This window comes from Saccopteryx bilineata, chromosome 5 (assembly GCF_036850765.1).
Source record: "Saccopteryx bilineata isolate mSacBil1 chromosome 5, mSacBil1_pri_phased_curated, whole genome shotgun sequence".
NCBI lineage: Eukaryota > Metazoa > Chordata > Mammalia > Chiroptera > Emballonuridae > Saccopteryx > Saccopteryx bilineata.
Genome location: NC_089494.1, coordinates 314557 through 335199, shown reverse-complemented (window position 1 = coordinate 335199; position 20643 = coordinate 314557). Strand labels below are relative to the sequence as shown.

Here is a 20643-nt window from a genome sequence, read left to right as displayed (position 1 = left end):
TGTTAAAGCTGGGTGACAGGTGCAGGGTCCGTGCGTGTCTGCAAACTCCTAGTCAACAAACAAATCAGCCTGACCAGGCGGTGGCGCAGTGGATAAAGCTTTGGACTGGGATACGGAGGACCCAAGTTCGAAACCCCGAGGTCGCTGGTTTGAGCACAGCTCACCAGCTTGAGCCCAAGGTCTCTGGCTTGAGCAAGGGGTCACTCGGTCTGCTGTAGCCCCTCGCACCCGTAAAGCACACAGGAGAAAGCAATAAAGGAACTAAGGAGCTGCAACGAAGAATTGATGCTTCTCATTTCTCTCCCTTCCTGTCTGCCTATCCCTATCTGCCCCTGTCTCTGTAACAAAAAACTCAAATCAAAGTAATGTCTTACAGAGTAGTAAAGTGAGAGTCACATGACAAAGTCCACAACCACCCTGAGCCCCGGCAGCGTGGCTTGTCCTTGTGGAAACGGGGTCCTCACTCCATTAGCTCCTTAACAATCATGGCAACCCTTTCTGTCCCATCTGTCTTTAGCTCATTACTGATCATACTACTTACACTTTATAAGTATTTCAGATCTTGTCAAATATTCAGGAAAAAAGAGAGAGAGAGAGAAAGAGAGCCCCCCCTTCTTAGTTTTTAGGGAAAACATTCTGGAAAACAGTCACCAGTAGATGAGGAGATGTACAGTCTGCTCACGTGATAATAGCAAAATGCTCAGCCATAAAAATAAAGGCCTTTTATTTGGTTTCTATGCCATTACAGGAACCCGGGGCAACATCCTTGAACCCACTGGACCTGCGGCACGCCCACACCTGCTGAGGCAGCGTCACGTCAGGACACACGGCCGGATGAAGTTCTGTTCTGGGTCAAGGGGTCACCTTCTTGTACGTGATGTGAAGATGCTGAGTCATGGGCTGGGTAGTGGTTGCCATGGACACCGTCTGTTCAAGTTTGCCTTCAGAATTCAGCCTGAATTTTCGGGTAATCTGAGCAGAACAAAACAAATACAAAACACCTTAGTTTTATCTCCCACAGATTCAACAAATGTGTGACGTCGCACCACAGGCCAAGTGTTCCGCGTGGGCTGCAACATGTCACCTTAGCCGTGAGCCGGTGACGAGTGTCTACAGCGCTACAGCGTTTGCCGTAATCCAGGTGTCCTGAGCCCTGGTCTGTGCCTTTCCCTGCCCCCAGCTGTGCCCAGAAGGCCAACAGGTGAACATGTGACTTTGTTGCCCCATCTCAGGGTGTTTAGATGCCAGCTTCTTTTTTCATCGGTAAATTATACACCTGTCAGACAGACGCTGACCTTCCTTCACTCTACAGCTTGAACCCATCTCACATGTTCCTGGAAGACTCAGGGCGACACTTTGGGAACGAATTATGGCAGCCGTCCCCAACAAGGAAGCTGCAGTACAGGAAGCAGCACCAGTCCTCTGCCTGGACTTCTTCGTACAGCTGAGAGACACCTTGACGCCATCCTTTCTCATGTTCTGGAACATTCTGGGGGCTCCAGAAGCACACGAAAGAGGAGTGCTCCTTTGGGCCACAGCCAACTGCTTTGTAACAGACCAGCCCTCCGGCAGAGAAAAAGCCAAATTTTAAAATGTCTCATTGAAGGCATGAGAGCCACCAAGGCCACGGGTCACCAAGGTCCCAGGGAGAAGGGAGTGCAGAGACCAGACCAGCATGGCTCCGTCGCCCGCTACTTCCCAGCTCTGCCCGCACGGCCGCAGTGGCTCCTGGACACGCTATGCGCACTCACATCATCTCACTGTTCGAGGGACCCCGCGCGACCTGTCCCTCGGCCTCCAGCTCTGCCTGGGCCAAACCTGCAAACACCGCAGCAGCCATCTTGCTTCAGAATAAGGGGGGAGGGGCGCGTCCCCGCGGTGAAGACACCAAGGCCACCTCTCCTGGGTCCCAGGAAGGAGGCAGTGCTGGGAAAAGTGGTGAGGGCTACCCTGTGCCCACCACCCCAGGTGTGCAGTCAGCAGGTGTGGCCTCCAGAGTGCTGTCCCCGCATCTCAGGATGACCGTCGGCTGTTACAGTGGCTAGCTCAGCAATGGCAGTGCCATGCACAGCCGCCCCAAGAGCCACCTGTCAAGTCCTTGGAGACTTTCTCCCCTTGAACTTTCTTGTGCTATTTTCCTCTTCAAATTCGTTATTTGGAAGAGTTAACACAGAGGCAGGTGTATACTGCCCTGTTCAGGCTCCACAGGCAGAGGCCTGTTGCTGGTGGCAAGCAGCAACCCCGTGAGGTCACTAATGATAAGTGCGGGCGTGTCCCAAGGCTGCCAGAGAGCCATCTGAGCCAAACTGGTCCTCGTTCCAATCAGGTGTGGCTGGAGGCGACGGCTTGCCTCGCCAACTGCCCAACGGCGCTCGCCCAGGCGACTGAGAGCACCCCGGCTGGAGGCGCTCTACAGGGGGAGTCCAAGGGCATCCAAGCCGCTGAAGCTACAGGAAGACCATTGTCTTTTCTTTCTGAGGGGGCACTCGGACTCAGTGGGTCAAAGTCTGCATTTCAACAAAACCCCTAGAGTCACTGGAACATTACAATGTGAGAACTGTGTGAGTGATGAGTAATTTGCGTCGAGTGTGGCTATTACAATGTGAGCAAAGGGCATTTCCTAAGATTCCTGAGTGGAGTCATGACCACAGGGTTTAAAAAATGGCATCAGCGAGAGACTGAAGGTTGTGGCCATGGGGACCTGGCAGTGGCTGGGCAGGGTGGGCGGGGCCTGATATCACTAAGGAAGAATGAGCAATTCTCTGTGACACGTGGAATATGGGAGGTGACAGGGAAGGAGGCCAGAAACAATTCCAGGCTATGAACCCCGGGTCCCTCAGCTCCAATTCTGTGCTCAAGACCCCAGCTGCCTTCACTGTCTAATGAAATGGATCCTTCCTTTGAAGACATTCCTAGCTAGCTGTTCTAATTATTTTTCAACAAGGTTGCCAAGCCATTCGGTGGGAAAAGGACAGTCTTTTCAGCTAATGGTGCTGGGAAAACTGGATGTTCACACGCAAAATAATGAAACCGGGCCTTATCTAACAGTGCACACAGAACAGTGACTCAAAATAGACCACAGACGTGGATGGAAGAGCTGACTCTACAAGGCTCTTAGATGAGAACGCGGGACAGAAGCTTCACGATGCTGGACTTGGCGACACTGCCTTGGAAATGACACGAAACACACAGTCCAAAGAAAAACAGACCAATTAGACTTTTGTAAGTACATCAGAAGGCACTCTCCACAGAATAACAAGGCAGCCTATAGAATGAAAGTATTTGCCAAACATATATCTGATATTAGAGCTAATCTCCAGCCTGCCCTGTGGTGGCGCAGCGGATAAAAGCGTTGACCTGGAATGCTGAGGTTGCCAGTTAGACACCCCAGGCTTGCCTGGTCAAGACACATACTGGAAGCAACTACTACAAGTTGATGTTTCCTGCTCCTATCCCTCTTGCTCTCTCCTGTGCATGTGTTAAAAATTAGTAAGTAGAATCTTAAAGGAAAAAAAGAAGAGAAAAAAATTAATGTCTAGGATATATTAAGATCTCTTACAACTCAACAACAACAAAAAATATGGGCAAAGGACTTGAGCAAACATTTCTCCAAAGGAGAGACACGAACGGCCATCAAGCCCATGAGAAGATGCTCCAGCACTGACGACCTACCACCTCATCCACCCGGTGGGCTGCTATCAAGCCCAGAAAACACCAGGTGTTGGTGAGGATGCAGAGGAACCGGAGCCCTGTGCATAGTGACAGGAATGGAGAATGGAGCAGCCACAGTGGAAAACAGGATGGAGGTTCCTAAAAAATTAAACATAGACTTCCCGTATGACCCAGCAGTTCCACTTCTGAGTATCTACACCCAGAAGAACAAAGCAGGGCCTCAACGAGATGTCTGCCACCCATGTTCACAGCGGCATCACTCACAGTAGCTAAAACAGGAAGCAACCCCAGTGTCCACAGACGGAGAAGGGCCAAACACAATGTGGTCCATCCACACCAGGGAATAGTACTCAGCCCTAAAAAGGAAGGAAATTTTTTTTTAAGAGACAGAGAGAGTCAGAGAGAGGGATAGACAGGGACAGACAGACAGGAACGGAGAGATGAGAAGCATCAATCATCAGTTTTTCGTTGTGGCACCTTAGTTGTTCATTGACTGCTTTCTCATATGTGCCTTGACCGTGGGCCTTCAGCAGACCGAGTAACCCCTCGCTCAAGCCAGCAACCTTGGGGTCTCGAACCTGGGTCCTCTACATCCCAGTCCGATGCTCTATCCACTGCGCCATCGCCTGGTCAGGCAGGAAGGAAATTCTGACACCTGATACAACATGGATGAACCTTGGTGATATTATGCTGAGTACCACAAACCAGTCATAAAACGACAAGCGCCGCATGACTCCATTTACACAAGGTACTTAGGGTCATCAAAATCACAGACACAGAAAAGTAGATGGTGGTTGCCAGGGGCAGGGGCAGGGGCAGGGGCAGGGGCAGGGGCAGGGGAGGAGAGAAGGGCGAGTTACAGTGTAACAGACAGAGCTTCAGACATACCAGAGCTGTGAGGGGATGGACGGCTGCACAACAATGTGCATGTATTAAAAACCACGGAAGTGGACACTTGAAAATGGTTACGATGATAAATCTTTGTTGTATGTGTTTTAACTCAATATAAAATATTAAAAAATAAAATAAAGTTGGGAGTGAAATAAACTCCAGGGTATTACTGCCAACAGACCTGTGCGACAAGTCAGGTCTTCAGGATGAAGAGAAGTAATGCCACTGAAACTCAGATCAAGAGCAAGGAGACAGCACCACAGAGAGAGTCAGTGTGTGGCCATCACGTAAGGTTACTTTCCCCTCATTGTCATTTCTTTGAAAGTCAACTGTTTAAGAGTGAAGGCAGGAGCACTGTGAAGGTTTCTAGTGCGGTGTGTGCACACCTTTATACAGACCAGGTGTGGCCACAGCAGCACGGAAGGAGGGTACACAGAGATTCCAAGCTGTGAGGCTAGCACACATGAACTGGGCGGCGGGGACGTAATGAAACAACATTGATATTAAGTTTAAAACGCAGACACCTTAAAGCAGCCATTAAAAAGATATATAGTTAAGAAGCTAATAGAAAAAATAAAACAGAATGCTAAGATTATTATTATTTTTTTAGAGAGAGAGAGAGAGAGGAGAAAGAGGTACAGACAGGGATAGACAGACAGTAAGGGAAAGAGATGAGAAGCATCAACTCATAGTTGTATTTCATTAGTTGTTCATCGATTGCTTTTTATATTCACCTAGACTGGGGGGCTCCAGCTGAGCTAGTGACCCCTTGCTAAAGCCAGTGACCTTGGGATCAAGCCAGTGACCATGGTGTCATGCCTATGATATCACACTCCAGCTGGCGACCTCAAGCTCAAGCCAGTGAGCCTGTGCTCAAGCAGGCGACCTTGGGGTTTTGAACCTGAGTCCTTAGCATTCCTGGATGATGCTCTATCCACTGAACCACCACCTGGTCAGGCAGAATGCTAAGAATATTTAATTAACCCAAGAGAACTTAGTAAGGCTCAACCAGGGGGAAGGTCAACTGTCAACTGGGGGAGAGGTCAACCCGGCATGTGAGGCCAGCCTCTGGTCAACCAGGTCACTTGGTGGGACAGAGCCCTCCCCTTGACCCTACCCCACAGGCTTCACTCACCTCCGCCTACTCCCACCCCCCTTTTCTAGAAAAGGAACTTTTGTTAAATTAATAAAACCAAAAGTTAGTTCTCAGCAAAAATAAACAAAAACCAAACAAAACTCTGATCAGCAAGCAGCCTTGGCAAGTACGAACCAGAACACGAGCAGACACAGAGAACCACGGGGAGTCTGGTCGCTTCCCCCAAAACTCTGAGAATAGTGATGAAACGAGCACTTTTCCTGGCAAACGTGAATTTGCATAAGTAGTGAGGAAGGGGCGTGAGGTGATCAACATGGAGGCAGAAGCACCGTCCAGACGTGGCCCCTGACCTCAGGTGCCTTCCTGAGGGTCACCATGATGAGTTCTGTGGGGCCACCTTTTTTGTCAGAGGCAAAAACAGCTCAAGAGCTCCCAGCTCATTCTACAAATCAGTGATATCAAAATAGACAACATGTGAAAAAAAAAACGTATTTAATACATTATGACTAGTAGGAGTGATCCTCAAAAAACAAACACTCTTCAACGTTTAGAGTTACTAATGTAATTCACTGTATTGACAGCTTCAAGTAGGAAAAACAGAATCCTCCCCAAAGAGGCTGCAAGAGCATTTAATGAGACTCAAAAAGCCCTCCCTGAGAACAGTCCAGAGCACACAGACACAGGATATTGACCCTTGACCTGGCAATGGCTGCCTACAGCCAGTGTCCCACAGGGCAGGGACACAGCAGGACCATCTGAAGCTCACCTGCAGCCCTGTCAGCGCCCTGCCTCACACCCAGCACTCAGAAATGGGCAGACATGGCCGCGTTCACAGAAACATACAGAAACCAGAAGTTTCCCCATAACCAACGACCAATCAGAACAGGAAAGGGAAACAACCTTCTCTGCACAAAGCAACAAGAACTGAGCTGTGTGATTCAAGTTACACAGAAATGAACTCTGATGTCTCCTGAAGACACCGAACAAGGCCCGGAGGCACTGCCATACCATCACCCTGCTGTGCAGCGCAGATGAGACGGCACCGGACTCTCCGATTCACCAACGCACTCACACAGTCGGATGCAAACTGTATGGACCTGGACAAGCTCATTCTACAGTCATCTAAACGAGGACATGCTTAAGAATTAAGAAAACTTTGGGAAGAGAATCAAGAGCTTTCCCTACACGTTAAGATAGAACATAAAGCTATGATAACCCTCAATTATTAGATTTTATTTTGAAAAAGGTTTCCATTGATTTGGGGAGGGGGAGGGGGGAGCATCAACTCATTCCACTTAGTTGCTCCATTCCCTTTCACTTTTGCACTCAGAGCCCCTCACATGTGCCCTGACCGGGGATCGAACCTGCCACCTTGGCCCGCCAGGACGATGCTTTGTCCAATGTGCCACCTGGCCAGGGCCTAGATGATTTTAAATTACTACTGAAGAATCTGACTGGTGGTGGTGTAGTAAATAGAGGTCCCAGGACACTGAGGTCCCCAGTTGGAAGCCCCGAGGTCACTGGCTTGAGCGTGGGATCATCAACATAATCCCAAACTGCTGACTTGAGCAAGGACTGGCTCAGCTTAAGCGCCCCAGTCAATCAACACATAAGAAGCACTTAATGAACAGATCAAGTGAAGCAACTATGAATTGATGTTTCTCTCTCTCTCCCTCCCCCTCAAATCAATAACCCCCAAAATTTTAAATTTAAATTACTAGTGAAAAAGTAGAGGAAAGAAAACAGGTCCTCCCCTATTTATGGGGATGTGGCTTGAGATAGGCTGAGACTTCAAATCTGTGGGATACTGGTCACTGCCATGGGGAGTCAGATCTCTAGGTTGCATCCTATAAAAACAAAACAGAGAGACTACGGGTCTGAGTGTAAAAAGGAAAGCTACAAAAGTACAAGAAAATGGAAGAATAAGCTTATCATTTTGGATAAAACACCATCCTGAGCATGAACCCAAATCCATACACCACATGAGGAAGACCCCTAGAGGGACTTCCAAAGAGCTTACAACCTGCAGGCCGAACACAGAACACACCACGGTCACACAAGCCTCCAACGGGGAAATGCCTGTCACATGTACAGCAGACAATGGGTTCACACCCACAGCATGTAAAGAGCTCTCACAGGTCAACCAGAAAGTGAGAGCCCACAGGAGAGAGAGCAGGCAATGACTCTGAACGTCAAGTACACAGAACAATAGGAATGGGCAACGAGCTCCCTCTCACTCACAAGTTACAATTCAAAACACGAATGAGACCATCTCATTTATGGGATTCAAGAGCATCAGGAAGCCTGCAATCACGGCATGCTGGGAAGGGGGCAGCAAAGCAGGCACTCCTACAATGCTGGCAGAAACGCAACCATTAGGAAAAGGAACTTCACAGTATCTGTCAAAATTTAAAGTGAACCCACCCTTTGCTCCAGCAACTTAACCGGGAGAAATTTATCTAACAGATGGGGAGGTATCTGCAGAAGTGGACACAAATGTAAAGAGTCTAAGATAGAGAAACAGGCGGCTGAGCACCCCACTGCCCCCAGCAGGGCACATGAGGAGCAAAGAGGAAGGATGTGCTCGGAGACACACAGGCCCCCAGGTCAAGGGAAGGGGGACGACGTGACATCATAACAGACGTCCACCGCGCCATGACACCTAGGATGGTGGCTGCGCGGATGGGCTCACCTGCTCCACGTGGGGCTCCTTGGCGAAGGAGATCCTGGCGATGGAGTGGGAGGCGATGTGCAGCTCCTGTCCGTTCACCTCACCCTCCTCGACCTCCACGATGCCTGCAAGGGGGGGCCGTCAGTCCAGGGCAGCCTGCCACAGGCTCTCGCTGCCCAGCGCCTCTACGCCTCTACCGTCTTTGTATCAGGGAGTAACAGACCCGACACTGGAGCCATTGGGACCCAAAGGCCTCTTGCCTGCAATGGCCCTCCTGGCATCAAGACAGAAGAGACTCTATTTCCTCTTACAGCCGGGGAGGTGATGATCTACAGAGGGTCGCTGTGACTCCACCCCCCACCCCCCCAATCAAATTGGTCCCCTGGGATCTGAGAGAGGAGGGGAAGGTGGCCAGGGGAATGGACGCCCCTCTGGGTCCCCACTGACCTCCACTCCACCAACGCTGTGGGCTCTATTCTAAACTGGACTGGTCCTAACTGTCCACCTGCTTCCAGGAAGTGAGACTCGCCTGAACCAGGTAAAGGTCGACAGGTGGATTTTGAGTAATTTCTAACTTACAAACATGGGAAGCTATTTTAGGACGACCTCCCTCTGGAGACAAAGCACACTTCCAGACAGAGCTTTCGGCTAGACAGTGAGCCTCCCTGGCCTAGCTCTTCCCCCACTGACGGGAACACTGACGTACGTGCACCTTGAAACAGGTGCTGGGCATGTGCTATCACTGGAAGAGAGCAGAGACGCTCCTACAGCTCACCCACCTCCTGGGGCCCCCAGAGACTGCGGACAGGGCCCCACTGCACTTGTCCCTACACTTCCCAACCTGAAAGGCACCCACAGGTCAGGTCTGTGTCCCAACTGGCACCCACAGATGTGTCTATGAGCAGGGACACCAGAGTGCCTGAGACCAGGAGTGGAGGCTCCCTCGCCCAGGGGCTACCAGTGTGGCCGAGGGTTACCTGTGTTCTGAGCACTGACGAAGGCCACCTTGTTGGTGTCAGGCTCAAGCCGGATGAAGCCACATTCCCTGTGCATGGGCTTCCGAGTGTCCGGGTGGAAGGCGTTGAACCTGCACAAGGATCGTGGAGTGAGGGCAGGCAGAGGGGAGCACAGGGGTGTAGGGCCCCAAGCACAGGTGTTGTGGCTACCCTCCCCACTTTATCAGGCCCCCACTAAGCACAAGGTCATGTGCTCCTCGCTCACAAGGAAACGGACAGCCACACAAAGGACACTGGGACACTCAGGCAACCACGTGCGTGGGCTGTGGCCCCAGGGGCATCAGGGCTTCTGCCTCCAGCCTGGATGTGTCCCCCTGGGAAACTTCCTCCAGCCAACTCCACTGTGCCTGTCTCTACCTCAAGGGCTGTAACTTGCTCTTTATAACTCGGGGTAACCCCCAAGGCATGATATGCTTCAGGCCTGCACACCAATGGGTAAAATCCCTCCCCCAGTCAGGCCTGCCCTCCCATGAGCTATCATCCTGCCTCAGACGCCCACACATCCACATGGTAGGAAACAGAACAGGACGAGCCAGGACTCAGCTTCTTATCCACCAGCTGGCGTAATGATGCCAGTTCACGGTGGTGCGTAAGAGACAGCTGTGCCAACAGCACTTACACTGTAACAGAACTCTCCCAGCACTACCAGCTGCCGGCAGAACCTACCCCTGAACAGGTCAACTCTGACAGGCCAGTGCTGGTGGCCACAGCACACACCTCTCTACCATGACTCCTGATGAGAAATACACTTCGGGTCATAATCGAATTCACATACACATACACACACACACACACACACACACACCCTGTCGTATTTACCAAAATAGACACTTTCTACTATATTCTTCTAATGCTAGCCACAAAATGCTCTAATGGGTTGTCACTCATGGTTTAAAAGGACTCTTTACATTGTGAATTATTTTATCAAAAATGTCTTCCTTTTGTGTAATGTGTGGAATACTGCTTTGTCCTCATCCTTTCAGTCAAGAATAACATAGAAAGGTATGAGGTAATATATATATATATATATTTTTTACAGAGAAAGAGAGAGAGTCAGAGAGAGGGATAGATAGGGACAGGAACGGAGAGATGAGAAGCATCAATCATCAGTTTTTTGTTGTGACACCTTAGTTGTTCATTGATTGCTTTCTCATGTGCCTTGACCGTGGGCCTTCAGCAGACCGAGTAACCCCTTGCTCAAGCCATCATCCTTGGGTCCAAGCTGGTGAGCTTTGCTCAAACCAGATGAGCCTGCGCTCAAGCTGGCGACCTCGGGGTCTCGAACCTGGGTCCTCGGCATGCCAGTCCGACGCTCTATCCACTGCGCCACCGCCTGGTCAGGCTGAGGTAATATTTTAAAAAACAAATCGTCTAAATCCTTCTGAAGTTGCTAGGCATGACACAAATAATATCATGTTAATTTAATAAGATTTTTACTATGGAGGTTGGGGAAGAGTAGAGATTTACTTTTTATTTTATATATTTGAATTTTTTTTTATAAGGGGAAGAACCTTTTTCTTCCACTACTTCTTTTTTTATTTTATTTTATTTTTTACAGAGACAGAGAGAGAGTCAGAGAGAGGGACAGACAGGAACGGAGAGATGAGAAGCATCAATCATTAGTTTTTCGTTGCGACACCTTAGTTGTTCATTGATTGCTTTCTCATATATGCCTTGACTGCGGGCCTTCAGCAGACCGAGTAACCCCTTGCTGGAGCCAGCGACCTTAGGTCCAAGCTGGTGGGCTTTTGCTCAAACCAGATGAGCCCGCGCTCAAACTGGCGACCTTGGGGTCTCGAACCTTGGTTCTCGGCATCTCAGTCCAACCCTCTATCCACTGTGCCACCGCCTGGTCAGGCTTGAATTTTAAAATTAAAAATAAAAATATCCTCAGCCACCTCCTCTGGTCCTGCTCTATTTAGCTACCTACCCTGCAACCTGCCTCCTTAAGAGCAGTACTACAGCCTGACCAGGCGGTGGCGCAGTGGATAGAGCGTTGGACTGGGATGCAGAGGACCCAGGTTTGAGACCCCGAGGTCGCCAGCTTGAGCGCGGGCTCATCTGGTTTGAGCAAAGCTCACCAGCTTGGACCCAAGGTCTCTGGCTCAAGCAAGGGGTTACTCAGTCTGCTGAAGGCCCACAGTCAAGGCACATATGAGAAAGCAATCAATGAACAACTAAGGTGTCGCAACGAAAAACTGATAATTGATGCTTCTCATCTCTCCATTCCTGTCTGTCTGTCCCTGTCTATCCCTCTCTCTGACTCTGTCTTTAGGAAAAAAAAAAAAAAAAAAGATCAGTACTGCAGGGTGCCTGACTAGGCAGTGGCGCAGTGGACACAGCGTCAACCTGGGATGCTGAGGGCCCAGGTTCAAAACCCCAAGGTTGCCAGCTTGAGCAGGGGCTCATCCAGCTTGAGCGGGGGCTCATCAGCTCGGTTACGAGGCGTGTGCCGATACAGTGTGTTTCCCCAGAGCTCATTCCACAGGTTTAAGCGTGGGATCATAGACATGACCCCATGGTCGCTGGCTAGCTTGAGCCAGCGGTTGCTGGCTTGAAGCCCAAGGTCGCTGGCTTGAACAAGGGGTCATTGTCTTGGCTGGAGCCTCCCGGTCAAGGCACATATGAGAAGCAACCAATGAACAACTAAAGTGGCACAAGTCTGAGTTTATGCTTCTCACCTATCTCCCTTCCTGTCTGTCTGTCCCTGCCTGTCTGTATCTCTTGTGCTAGAAATGAAAAGAGCAGGGCTGGGGGATGACAGGCACACAGCTGGAGGACCTCAAGGGCTTCTCTTTGTTGTCCAGTAACCTCTGAGCAGCACAATACTAACAGCTCCTCTGAGACCCTGACTGGCTCAGGTAAGTGTGAAAGGAAGCCCAGCCTGGCATTTCAGTAGTACTGGGTGAAGGTTTCGGTTGAGCACAAGCACTCACTTCTGTGTTTGGGGTGACAAGCCTGAGCTCTCACTAGCCCAGCGTTAGAGAGGTGAGCCAGGGCTTCCCACTGCTGCCCACCATGTGTCTCAGGTGCGGGTGAAAGGCATTTCTCTGGGTTGCACCCTTCCCACGTGGTGTTTTCACGAAGACTCGGGCATACTTACGAGAAGTTGAGCATGGGCTGGCCCACATGGGAGATGTGTACCTCCTCCAGGTACTGGAAGGGCTGCAGTGTCGGGAAGGTCCCAGCTCCTGGAGGGTCTGATAGCCAGGTGCCCAGCATCCAGGACAGCGGCTCCACCACCGGGTTCATCTTGGGCGGCTCTGAGGGCAAACAAGACAGTCAGAGGCTCCGAGTCCACAGGTTTCCTTCTGACAGAGTCCTGCTGAGCTCTGGGGAAACACACTCTATCGGCACAAGCCTCGTAACCACAGCATACCCTGCAGATTGTGAACGTGCCACCAGCCACCTGTCAAGAGGGGGAGAAAAAGGCCAAGGGGTGAGCAAGTGTTGTTCTGCAGAGCAGCACCAGATGCGGCAGCTCCTACACAGAAAGACAGGAGTTGCAGAGCTACTGGCCTCTGAATTCACACAACCTTCGGGGTGAACTGGGAACAGTGGGAGAACTTGCTGGGAGGGAAAGAGGTCAAGGGCTCTGGAGGCAGAGAAGCATCTGTCCATGGCTGAGACAACTGGGACCCGAGGAAGAGGCCACGTGGCGAGGTGGCAGCTGGGTCCACAATGAGAACACCGAGGGCAGAACTGGGGCTTGCATGCCATCTGGGCCTGAACAGGAGTGGGGTGAAAAGCCATTCCACTCCAACCCAGAATCCCTTTCAGTATTTCCTTTTAAAATAGGATGTGGAAAGTTAGTGAGGGTGGCACCAATAGAGCTTTGGCTGATAAGACTTGCATTAATTAGACAACAAAAACATAAATCAGGATGTCAGTTTCTGACAGATAAATAAAAGCTTCAGAGCCAAGAGTTTAGACCAGAAGCTGCTGCTCATGTTTGTGAGCCACCTGTGACCTTTCCCCTTGACTGTCCACTTGTCCCTGTAGGAGGCAGACAGCCGCCAGCTAACAGACGGTAATAGAAAACAAACATCCCTGCCCACCCTGTGGCATTACACTCCAGTGAGGGAAGACACACAATACACAAAGAAATAAAGAAAAGAGGCAGAACTGATTATACATCTGGTTATAGCCAGGAAGGGAAATGGGGGATGATGGGGATTTTGAGATCTTACTTAGGAGGGGCAGAGCCAGCCTCCCTCCCTGGAAGTGTTGGGCGACCACTCTGGGGAAGAGAGGGCCAGGCAGACATGCACAGGCACAAAGGCCCTGAGCTGGGCAGGCTGGCCTTGCTGGGGAGGGCTCTGGCCCTGACTCTGGCAGAGCAGAGTGGGCGCAGCTGCAGGAAGCACCTGGTGTGGAGGCGGGCAGCCTGGGCGGCTGGCAGCGGTGGAGGCGGTGGAAAGGGCCAGATTCCGGGTCTGATCTGGAGGTATAGGTGGCTGGATTTGCTGAAGGCTCGGGTGGTGTAAGTGAAAGGGAGGTTTGGAGCCTGGGAGGTTTACAGCCTGAACAGCTAAGAAGACAAGTTGCCACCGACTGACATGCGAGGCGGAGGAGCTGGGTAGTGTGAGGCTCAACATCTAATGGCAACCTATCTGTCAGGACAGTCCGAGCCCGAGCTCTCCAGAATACACAGCAATCATTTTTCTCCAGACAGACGACTATGGCCTAGAGAACCTTCCCACCTGGGGGACTTCTGTGAGGCAGAGGGGGGCACTGAGAACACGCTCTTTGCAAACCTCAGGCCTTTCTATGGTTCCCAGCCTGCTCTGCTCCTCTGACATCAGGTCCTGGTCTCTACACGAAGCACGGCCTCGTCTGTGACCAGGAGAGCCAGAGCCAGGCACAGGGCTGCCCAAGATGCCAACCTAGCGGTTTGGTCCCTCGAGCTGACCCTGCAGCTCAGGTGGGGGTTCAATCAAGACGGAGGCTGGCATGAGCCTGGCCACCTCAGCACCCTGGGCGCAAGGGGGTGAGATGCAGAGGGGTCCAGATCTGACCTGCTGCTCCACCTGGAGCTGTGAACTGGAATCCCCTGACCTCTGATACATACACCTGGGCCCTTCACTGCACACACCAGATGCCTCTCAGAAGGGGGCCCTTTGGAAAAGACAGGAAGCACATCCAGGAGCCCCTCCCTGGATACCAGCAACAGGAGGAGGGGTGGAGACAAGCCAGAGGGGGTAGGGGGAGCACTGATTTCACATCTCTGGATCTCGGGTGGGGGACGGTCACTCTGGCCGAGAGTCTGTGACTGCTCACATAAAACTGTCCTGGTAATATGATGCCACCTCAAACCAGCGTTCTTCCTTCCTTCTCTCCGGTTTTCTGAGTGTGTTGGTCCTTTTGTCTGGCCCAAGCTCCAAGGCCGTGGGAGGAGCAAGGCCGCCCCCTGGCGGGGAACACAGGGCTGCACTGGCGACCCCAGACAGGAGCAGGGGAAGCGGGGAAGCTGGAGCCCCCAAAGAAACAGTGTTCATCAGAGCACCACCAGATGGAGGGGAACGGGGAAGGGGCTCGGGAGGGCACTGCTGGGTAACACGACCTGGCGGAGACGAGTTCAAGAGGAGAGAAAAGGTAAAGGAATAAAAAGGAGCCCTGGCTGGATTGCTCGGTTGGTTAGAGCATTGTCCTGAGAAGCAGAGGTTGCAAGTTTGATTCCCGGTCAGGGCACGTACAGAAACAGATCGATGTTTCTGTCTCTCTCTAAAATCAAAAATAAATTTTAAAAAAGTATTACTATTAAGTGAGAGGCGAGGAGGCAGAGAGGCCGACTCCCGCATGTGCCCCGACCAGGATCCGCCCGGCAAGTCCCCTATGGGGCGATGCTCTGCCCATCTGGGACAACCCAACTTTCAACAAATTAAAAAAAAAAAAAAAAAAAAGAAATGAAAACAAAGTTGTAAGGGTTAGAGACCCACACCCCGCTGGTGGGAAAGTCTGGCGGTTCCCCAGACTGAGGAACCAGGGCCCTGCAGCAAGACCCCCGCGAGATCCGAGGACACACCCACCCACGTACAACTCGGTGCACAAGTGTTCACAGTAGTGCCACAGCAGCCAGGGCACAGAGACAACCCAGCTCTCACTGGGTCCCATCCAGATCACACAGCTCTCACTCGGCCGTAGAGGCACAAGAGACGGACACTTGCTAAAACACGGATGAACCCTGCAAACACTGTGCTAAGGGAAGAGCCAGACCGGAGAGGCCCCGAAGGCCAGACTCCACTCCTCCAGTCAGAACAGGTGAGGCTGCAGCAGCAGAAAGCAGGCCGTGGTTCCTCCACAGCACCTTCCGGGCAGAAGATGCTAGTGTCACACTCAGGAGACACAGGGACAGAAGGTGAGACACAGAATCTACAGCTACCACACCTTTCTCTGACAGGCCGGCTACAGATCTGTGCTGTCCCACAGCAGTGCCGGACACGCGAGCCCTGGAAGCGTGGCTGGTCCATGGAGGTGTGCTCTGAGTGTACAGCATGCTGCGTTTCAGAAACACATCCAATAAAAACTTCCAAATACCTCAGTAATTTTAAGTATTGGTGGGTTCCATGTGGAAATTCTGTTTTAGATAATATTGCGTTAAGTAAAATATATTAAAATTAACTTTACCTTAACTTTGCTTCTCTCTGCCTGTTAGAAAATTTTAAGTTACAGATGAGCTCATGTTATGGACTGTTTCAACACTCAGGGAACACTCCCGGAGGACGTTACTAGAAGGGAGACCTCCCCATGAGATGACGATAGACGATGGCAAAAGGGATCACAGTAAATGGGCCTGGTTCCAGGGCGGTGGACGCCCTGACGGTGCGGCACGGCCCTCAGCCGTGGGGAGTGGGGCAGCAGGCTGTGGCCCGCCATTGACAGTCGCGTCACTGAGGGCTGACAAACCAAGCAACGGAGCCCTCAGGGGAGATTCCACTTTAAAGACAAAACCCAGCAGCACAATATAAATAATAAGACAGAACTAAGCCCAGCCACACCTGACCTCCCATAAAAGAAAGCTTTTCATGTAGATCACAAAGCAAGACGCCCCCCCCCCCCCATTCCTTTGCTCTGAAAAGTGACTCAGAGCAACAAAGTGACTCAGAGGGCGATCCAGAGAGGAGGGCAGACGCAACAGGAAGAAAGCAGTCAGATACAATGAAGTCCAAGCCAAAACTCACTGGTCACAGAACGGCTGAAGGTGCAAGTCACCACGAAGGGACCACGATGTGAAGGCTCACGTACCAGACACATCAGTAGAGTTTATAAAGTAGAAGTTACTTAAGAGACACATGTTGATAGAAAGAAGCTAAAGGAAATTTCAATTCATGTCTCTCTATATGCAAGTGAATAAAAAACACATCATAAAAAATATATATATATTACACACACACACACACACATATATATATATATGATAAATAAGGCACTTCTGATGGATACACATTGAATTCTGCAGCTGGAAACTATAAGAATATTCCTTCAAGTTCTTCCAGAAGACTCATGAAAACTGACCTTTAAATGGTCAAAGCAGCCCTAACTGGGTTGAACAGAGCATCATCCCAACACACCAAGGTTGTGAGATCGAACCCTAGTCAGGACACATACAAGAAACCACTAAAAAGTGGACCAACAAATCAGTGTTTCTCTCTCTCCATTCCCCTCTCTCTCTTTAAAAAAGTTTTTTAAATGGTCAAAGAAAACCTGTAAGTTCCAAAAAGTAGAACGAGTTCGCACCATGCTGTCTGATCATAATGTAACAGGAGTAGAAATTTAAAAACTATCAGTTATCCCTTGAAAACATTATGCTACAAAAAAGAAGCCAGACACAAAGATGTACATATTCTATGATTCCACTGGTACAAAATCCTACAATGGGACAGACCCATGGTGGCAACCAGTAAAGCAGGAATGCACCAATTCTGGGGCTGTTTCACTCACAGACAGCATGCTCAATAAAAATGCTACGCGGCCTGTAGATAGAGCGTCGTCCTGAAGTGCCGAGGTCACAAGTTCAATCCTGGTGTGCCAGCTCGATCCTAGGGTCACCTGCTTGATCCTAAGGGCACTGGCTCAAGCCCCCAGTCAGGGCATGTATGAGAGACAATCAAATCAAATCAGTGGATGCACAACTAAGTGGAACAATGAGATGATGCTTTCTCTCTCTCTCTCTCTCTCTCTCTCTCTCTCAAAAATCAATGGGAAAAGAAATGTTAAAGGCAAAATTTCCACAAAACAAACATCCAAAAAAAAGTCAGAGACCAAAATGCCCTTTCTCTGGACCTGTTTGCTCACCCACTTGCTAAGCTCTAAAAGTGTGGGTCATGAGTGGCCAGGTGACATCATCCCCATCCCCAGAGTTGGTATGTCCGGGAGCTGTCCAGCCCCCTGGGCCTCAGTCTGTGCCAGCTGACAGTGCCCCCAGGGATAAGGGGCCTATGCTGCAGGTCCTCTGGTGTTTTAAGAAAAGCCAGAAATAGTGATTTGGGAATAAACTTTAGAAATCCCAATTTCTTTTTTGTCTTTTCTTTCTTTTCTTTCTTTCTTTCTTTCTTTCTTTCTTTCTTTCTTTCTTTCTTTCTTTCTTTCTTTCTTTCTTTCGAGAGAGGCAGGGAGAGAGAGAGAGACAGAAACATGTAGCCGCTCCTACGTGCGCCCTGACTGGAGGGAATTGAACCATCAACCTCCGTGCGCTGGGATGACAACTTCACCAACTGCGCTATCTGGCCAGGGATTAATTTTTTTCTTTTTTTTTAAGTGAGAGGAGGGGAGATAGTGAGACAGACTCCTGCATGCGCCCCAACCAGGATATACCCAGCAATCTCTATTTGGGACTGATGCTTGAATCAACCAAGCTATTTGCAGCACCTAAGGCTGACATACTTAGACCAACTGAATCATCCTCAGAGACTTTTTTTAAAATTCTTGACAGGGACAGAGAGTGGGAGAGGGGAGGGGGAAGGGAAGCATCCATTTGTTATTCCACTCAGTCATGCACTCACTGGTTGCTTCTTGTGTGTGCCCTGACCAGAGATCGAACCCACAACCTTGTCGTTTTAGGATGATGCTCTTAACTGACTAAGCTAACTGTCCAGGGTAGAAATCCTAATTTCTAAAGATGTGTTCAAATTAAAATAAACACCTGTGATGTGGACCACATGCCCTTATCCCTGGATGTCCTGTCCAGAAGGCAGTCAAGACCTTGCTCTCAGACAGAACAGAGCATGTGGGGGGCCAGGTGAGGTCTGAGGGCTTCAGTGTGGCCCAGCACACTCCTGGTCCTTCCCCAGGTCCAGCCTGTGCTCTCCTCTTTGCTCCTCCACCTGTTCCTTTGATAGCAGGGAGTGAGAAGGCTGGTGTCACCCCGTAAGTCCTCCAGGTCCTGAACTAATGGCTCACAGAACATTAGGAGGAATCCTGTTGCCTGCAGCTGTGTCTGAAAGTGAGCAGGTGTCTGGTCCGTTTGAGGTGTGCAGGGTGCTGGCTCCGGACACAGGGACACATGTTGTGTGCAGACAGGGGCTGGTCCTCTGCTGTCAACATGAAATCAGCAGCCCACAAGGAGCAGGAGGATGGGGGTGGCAGCACCTGCTGAGAAGGGCGTGAGAACTGGGCTTACGGGAGTCCCAGCGAAGTCAGACTGGACTGATCCTCTACCTGCTCCAGGGGGCCCAGGGACGCACTGCAATTCCTCACCAATCAAAGATGGACCAGGGAGTTTCCACCCCTGCCCTCTCTGGCTAGCAGGCAGAAGGCATTTGTACAATTCCACCTAAATGATGTCACAAGGCAGACAGAGATAAGATGGGGAACAGGATGGAGAAGGAGCTCTGAAGGGACAGGTCCCAGCTGCTCCTGAAGAATGGGCAGGACAGGCACAAGGGACTGTGACAGAGATAGGCATGACAAGCACAGACCAGCTCACCCTGGAGGTTTGAGCTGGGCGCACGAGGCGGGCTTGGACTGCACCTTTTACACCACGGGGTACTAACACAGGGTCTTGGGATAAGACAGCAAGGCTGGCCAGCGGTCTGGGCAAAGGCCCACCCAGTAGGCACTGGCAGGGGAGAGGAGGATGCAGAACAGCTGGTGTGCAAACCACAGCCAGGTGACAGAACGAAGGACTGACCAGTCCCAGGGACACGGGCCAAGGGCATCACCAGAACAGCAACAGAGGTTGCAAGACTCAAGACGCAATGTGGGTTAGAGAGGCGGGCAAGGGCAGAAGAGAGGAATAGAGGAGCCTGGCCACATAGTCAGGAAAGGACAGTGCCCTAGGACAGAATCGAATCACCAAGGAGAAGGGGGCTCAGTGCAGTCACTGGCCCTTGAACAGAGGTGGGAGCATTTCCAGAAGAGCAGCAAGGTTGCTGAGGGCCTGGTCTCCTGCCTCTGACAACTCTGGAGCCCACTCGGTCACACGTGTGCCCAGGAATCGACTCTGCAATGGCCAGAACATGTGTGCCCGTGGTGTAGAGCCTCTGTGAATCCAAGTTCAACAAGTGCCTCTGGATGAGGAGCAGCCATTAAGTACCATCTGTCTCTGAGGACACAGAGCTCACTGAGTGGGCCCTACAAACACCCTGTGGCATCACTAGAAGAAACACGGGGAAAAAATCGTTTATAGGCAGAATGTTAGAAAAGACTACAAAATCCCAAAATGACTCTTCTTTTTAAAGTCAGAAGAGACATTTTGAGTAGAAAGAGTAAATCTGACTAGAAATGAAGGTCAGGAGACTGCATGTGATCGAGGGTTAGTGACCAGCAAACAGGTGCCATACCCTGAGGTGTCTGCTTCTGCACCAGGATGTCCGGCTGCTCTGAGAGTGTGCACACTGGCCTCCCGGCCTGCTGTTATTTGCTCTGAACTGGAAGGAGTTTTAATCTGGACAGGACACCAGGGCCAGGAGTAGTCGGTGGCAGGCAGGTGGGCTCCACCCCAGGATGGCAGTGCCCAGGCTCCTCCACCACCCACCTGCGCACTGCCCACAGCTCTGCTGGCAGCTCCCTGGCCTCGTCTCTCCCAGTTTTCACTGAAGCTCTGAGGGGGGAGAATGAGCAACAAGATAATTCTAAAATCCAGAATCAGGCTACACAAGCTTGTCAAATTTCATTAAACCACATCCTTAAGATCTGTGTATTTCATTCTATGTAAATTATACTTCATTAGAAAAACAAAAATAAAATAAATTTAAAAGTCAGACAAATAAAAAGTATAAAAAGGGCTCTAGTATATTTGCCACTGTCAACCTCTTCAAGTAACTCCGACAGACTTTTTAATGCATTTTTTGTGATCT

The 20643-nt window shown here is 50.6% G+C and overlaps 1 protein-coding gene across 4 annotated transcripts in view; it reads right to left on the bottom strand.

Annotated features, from left to right (window-relative positions):
• Positions 1-707: 707 nt before the first annotated feature.
• THAP4 (THAP domain containing 4) overlaps positions 708-20643 on the bottom strand; it is a 40632-nt gene continuing 20696 nt past the window's right edge. For all 4 annotated transcript variants that reach the window (XM_066233697.1, XM_066233698.1, XM_066233699.1 and 1 more), the window contains 4 exons: positions 12450-12609; positions 9308-9417; positions 8352-8455; positions 708-972 (listed from right to left, as the gene is read on the bottom strand). In XM_066233697.1, coding sequence (XP_066089794.1) covers positions 853-972; positions 8352-8455; positions 9308-9417; positions 12450-12609 — 494 coding nt within the window. In that variant the 3' untranslated portion in view covers positions 708-852. The remainder of the gene's footprint in view (positions 973-8351; positions 8456-9307; positions 9418-12449; positions 12610-20643) is intronic.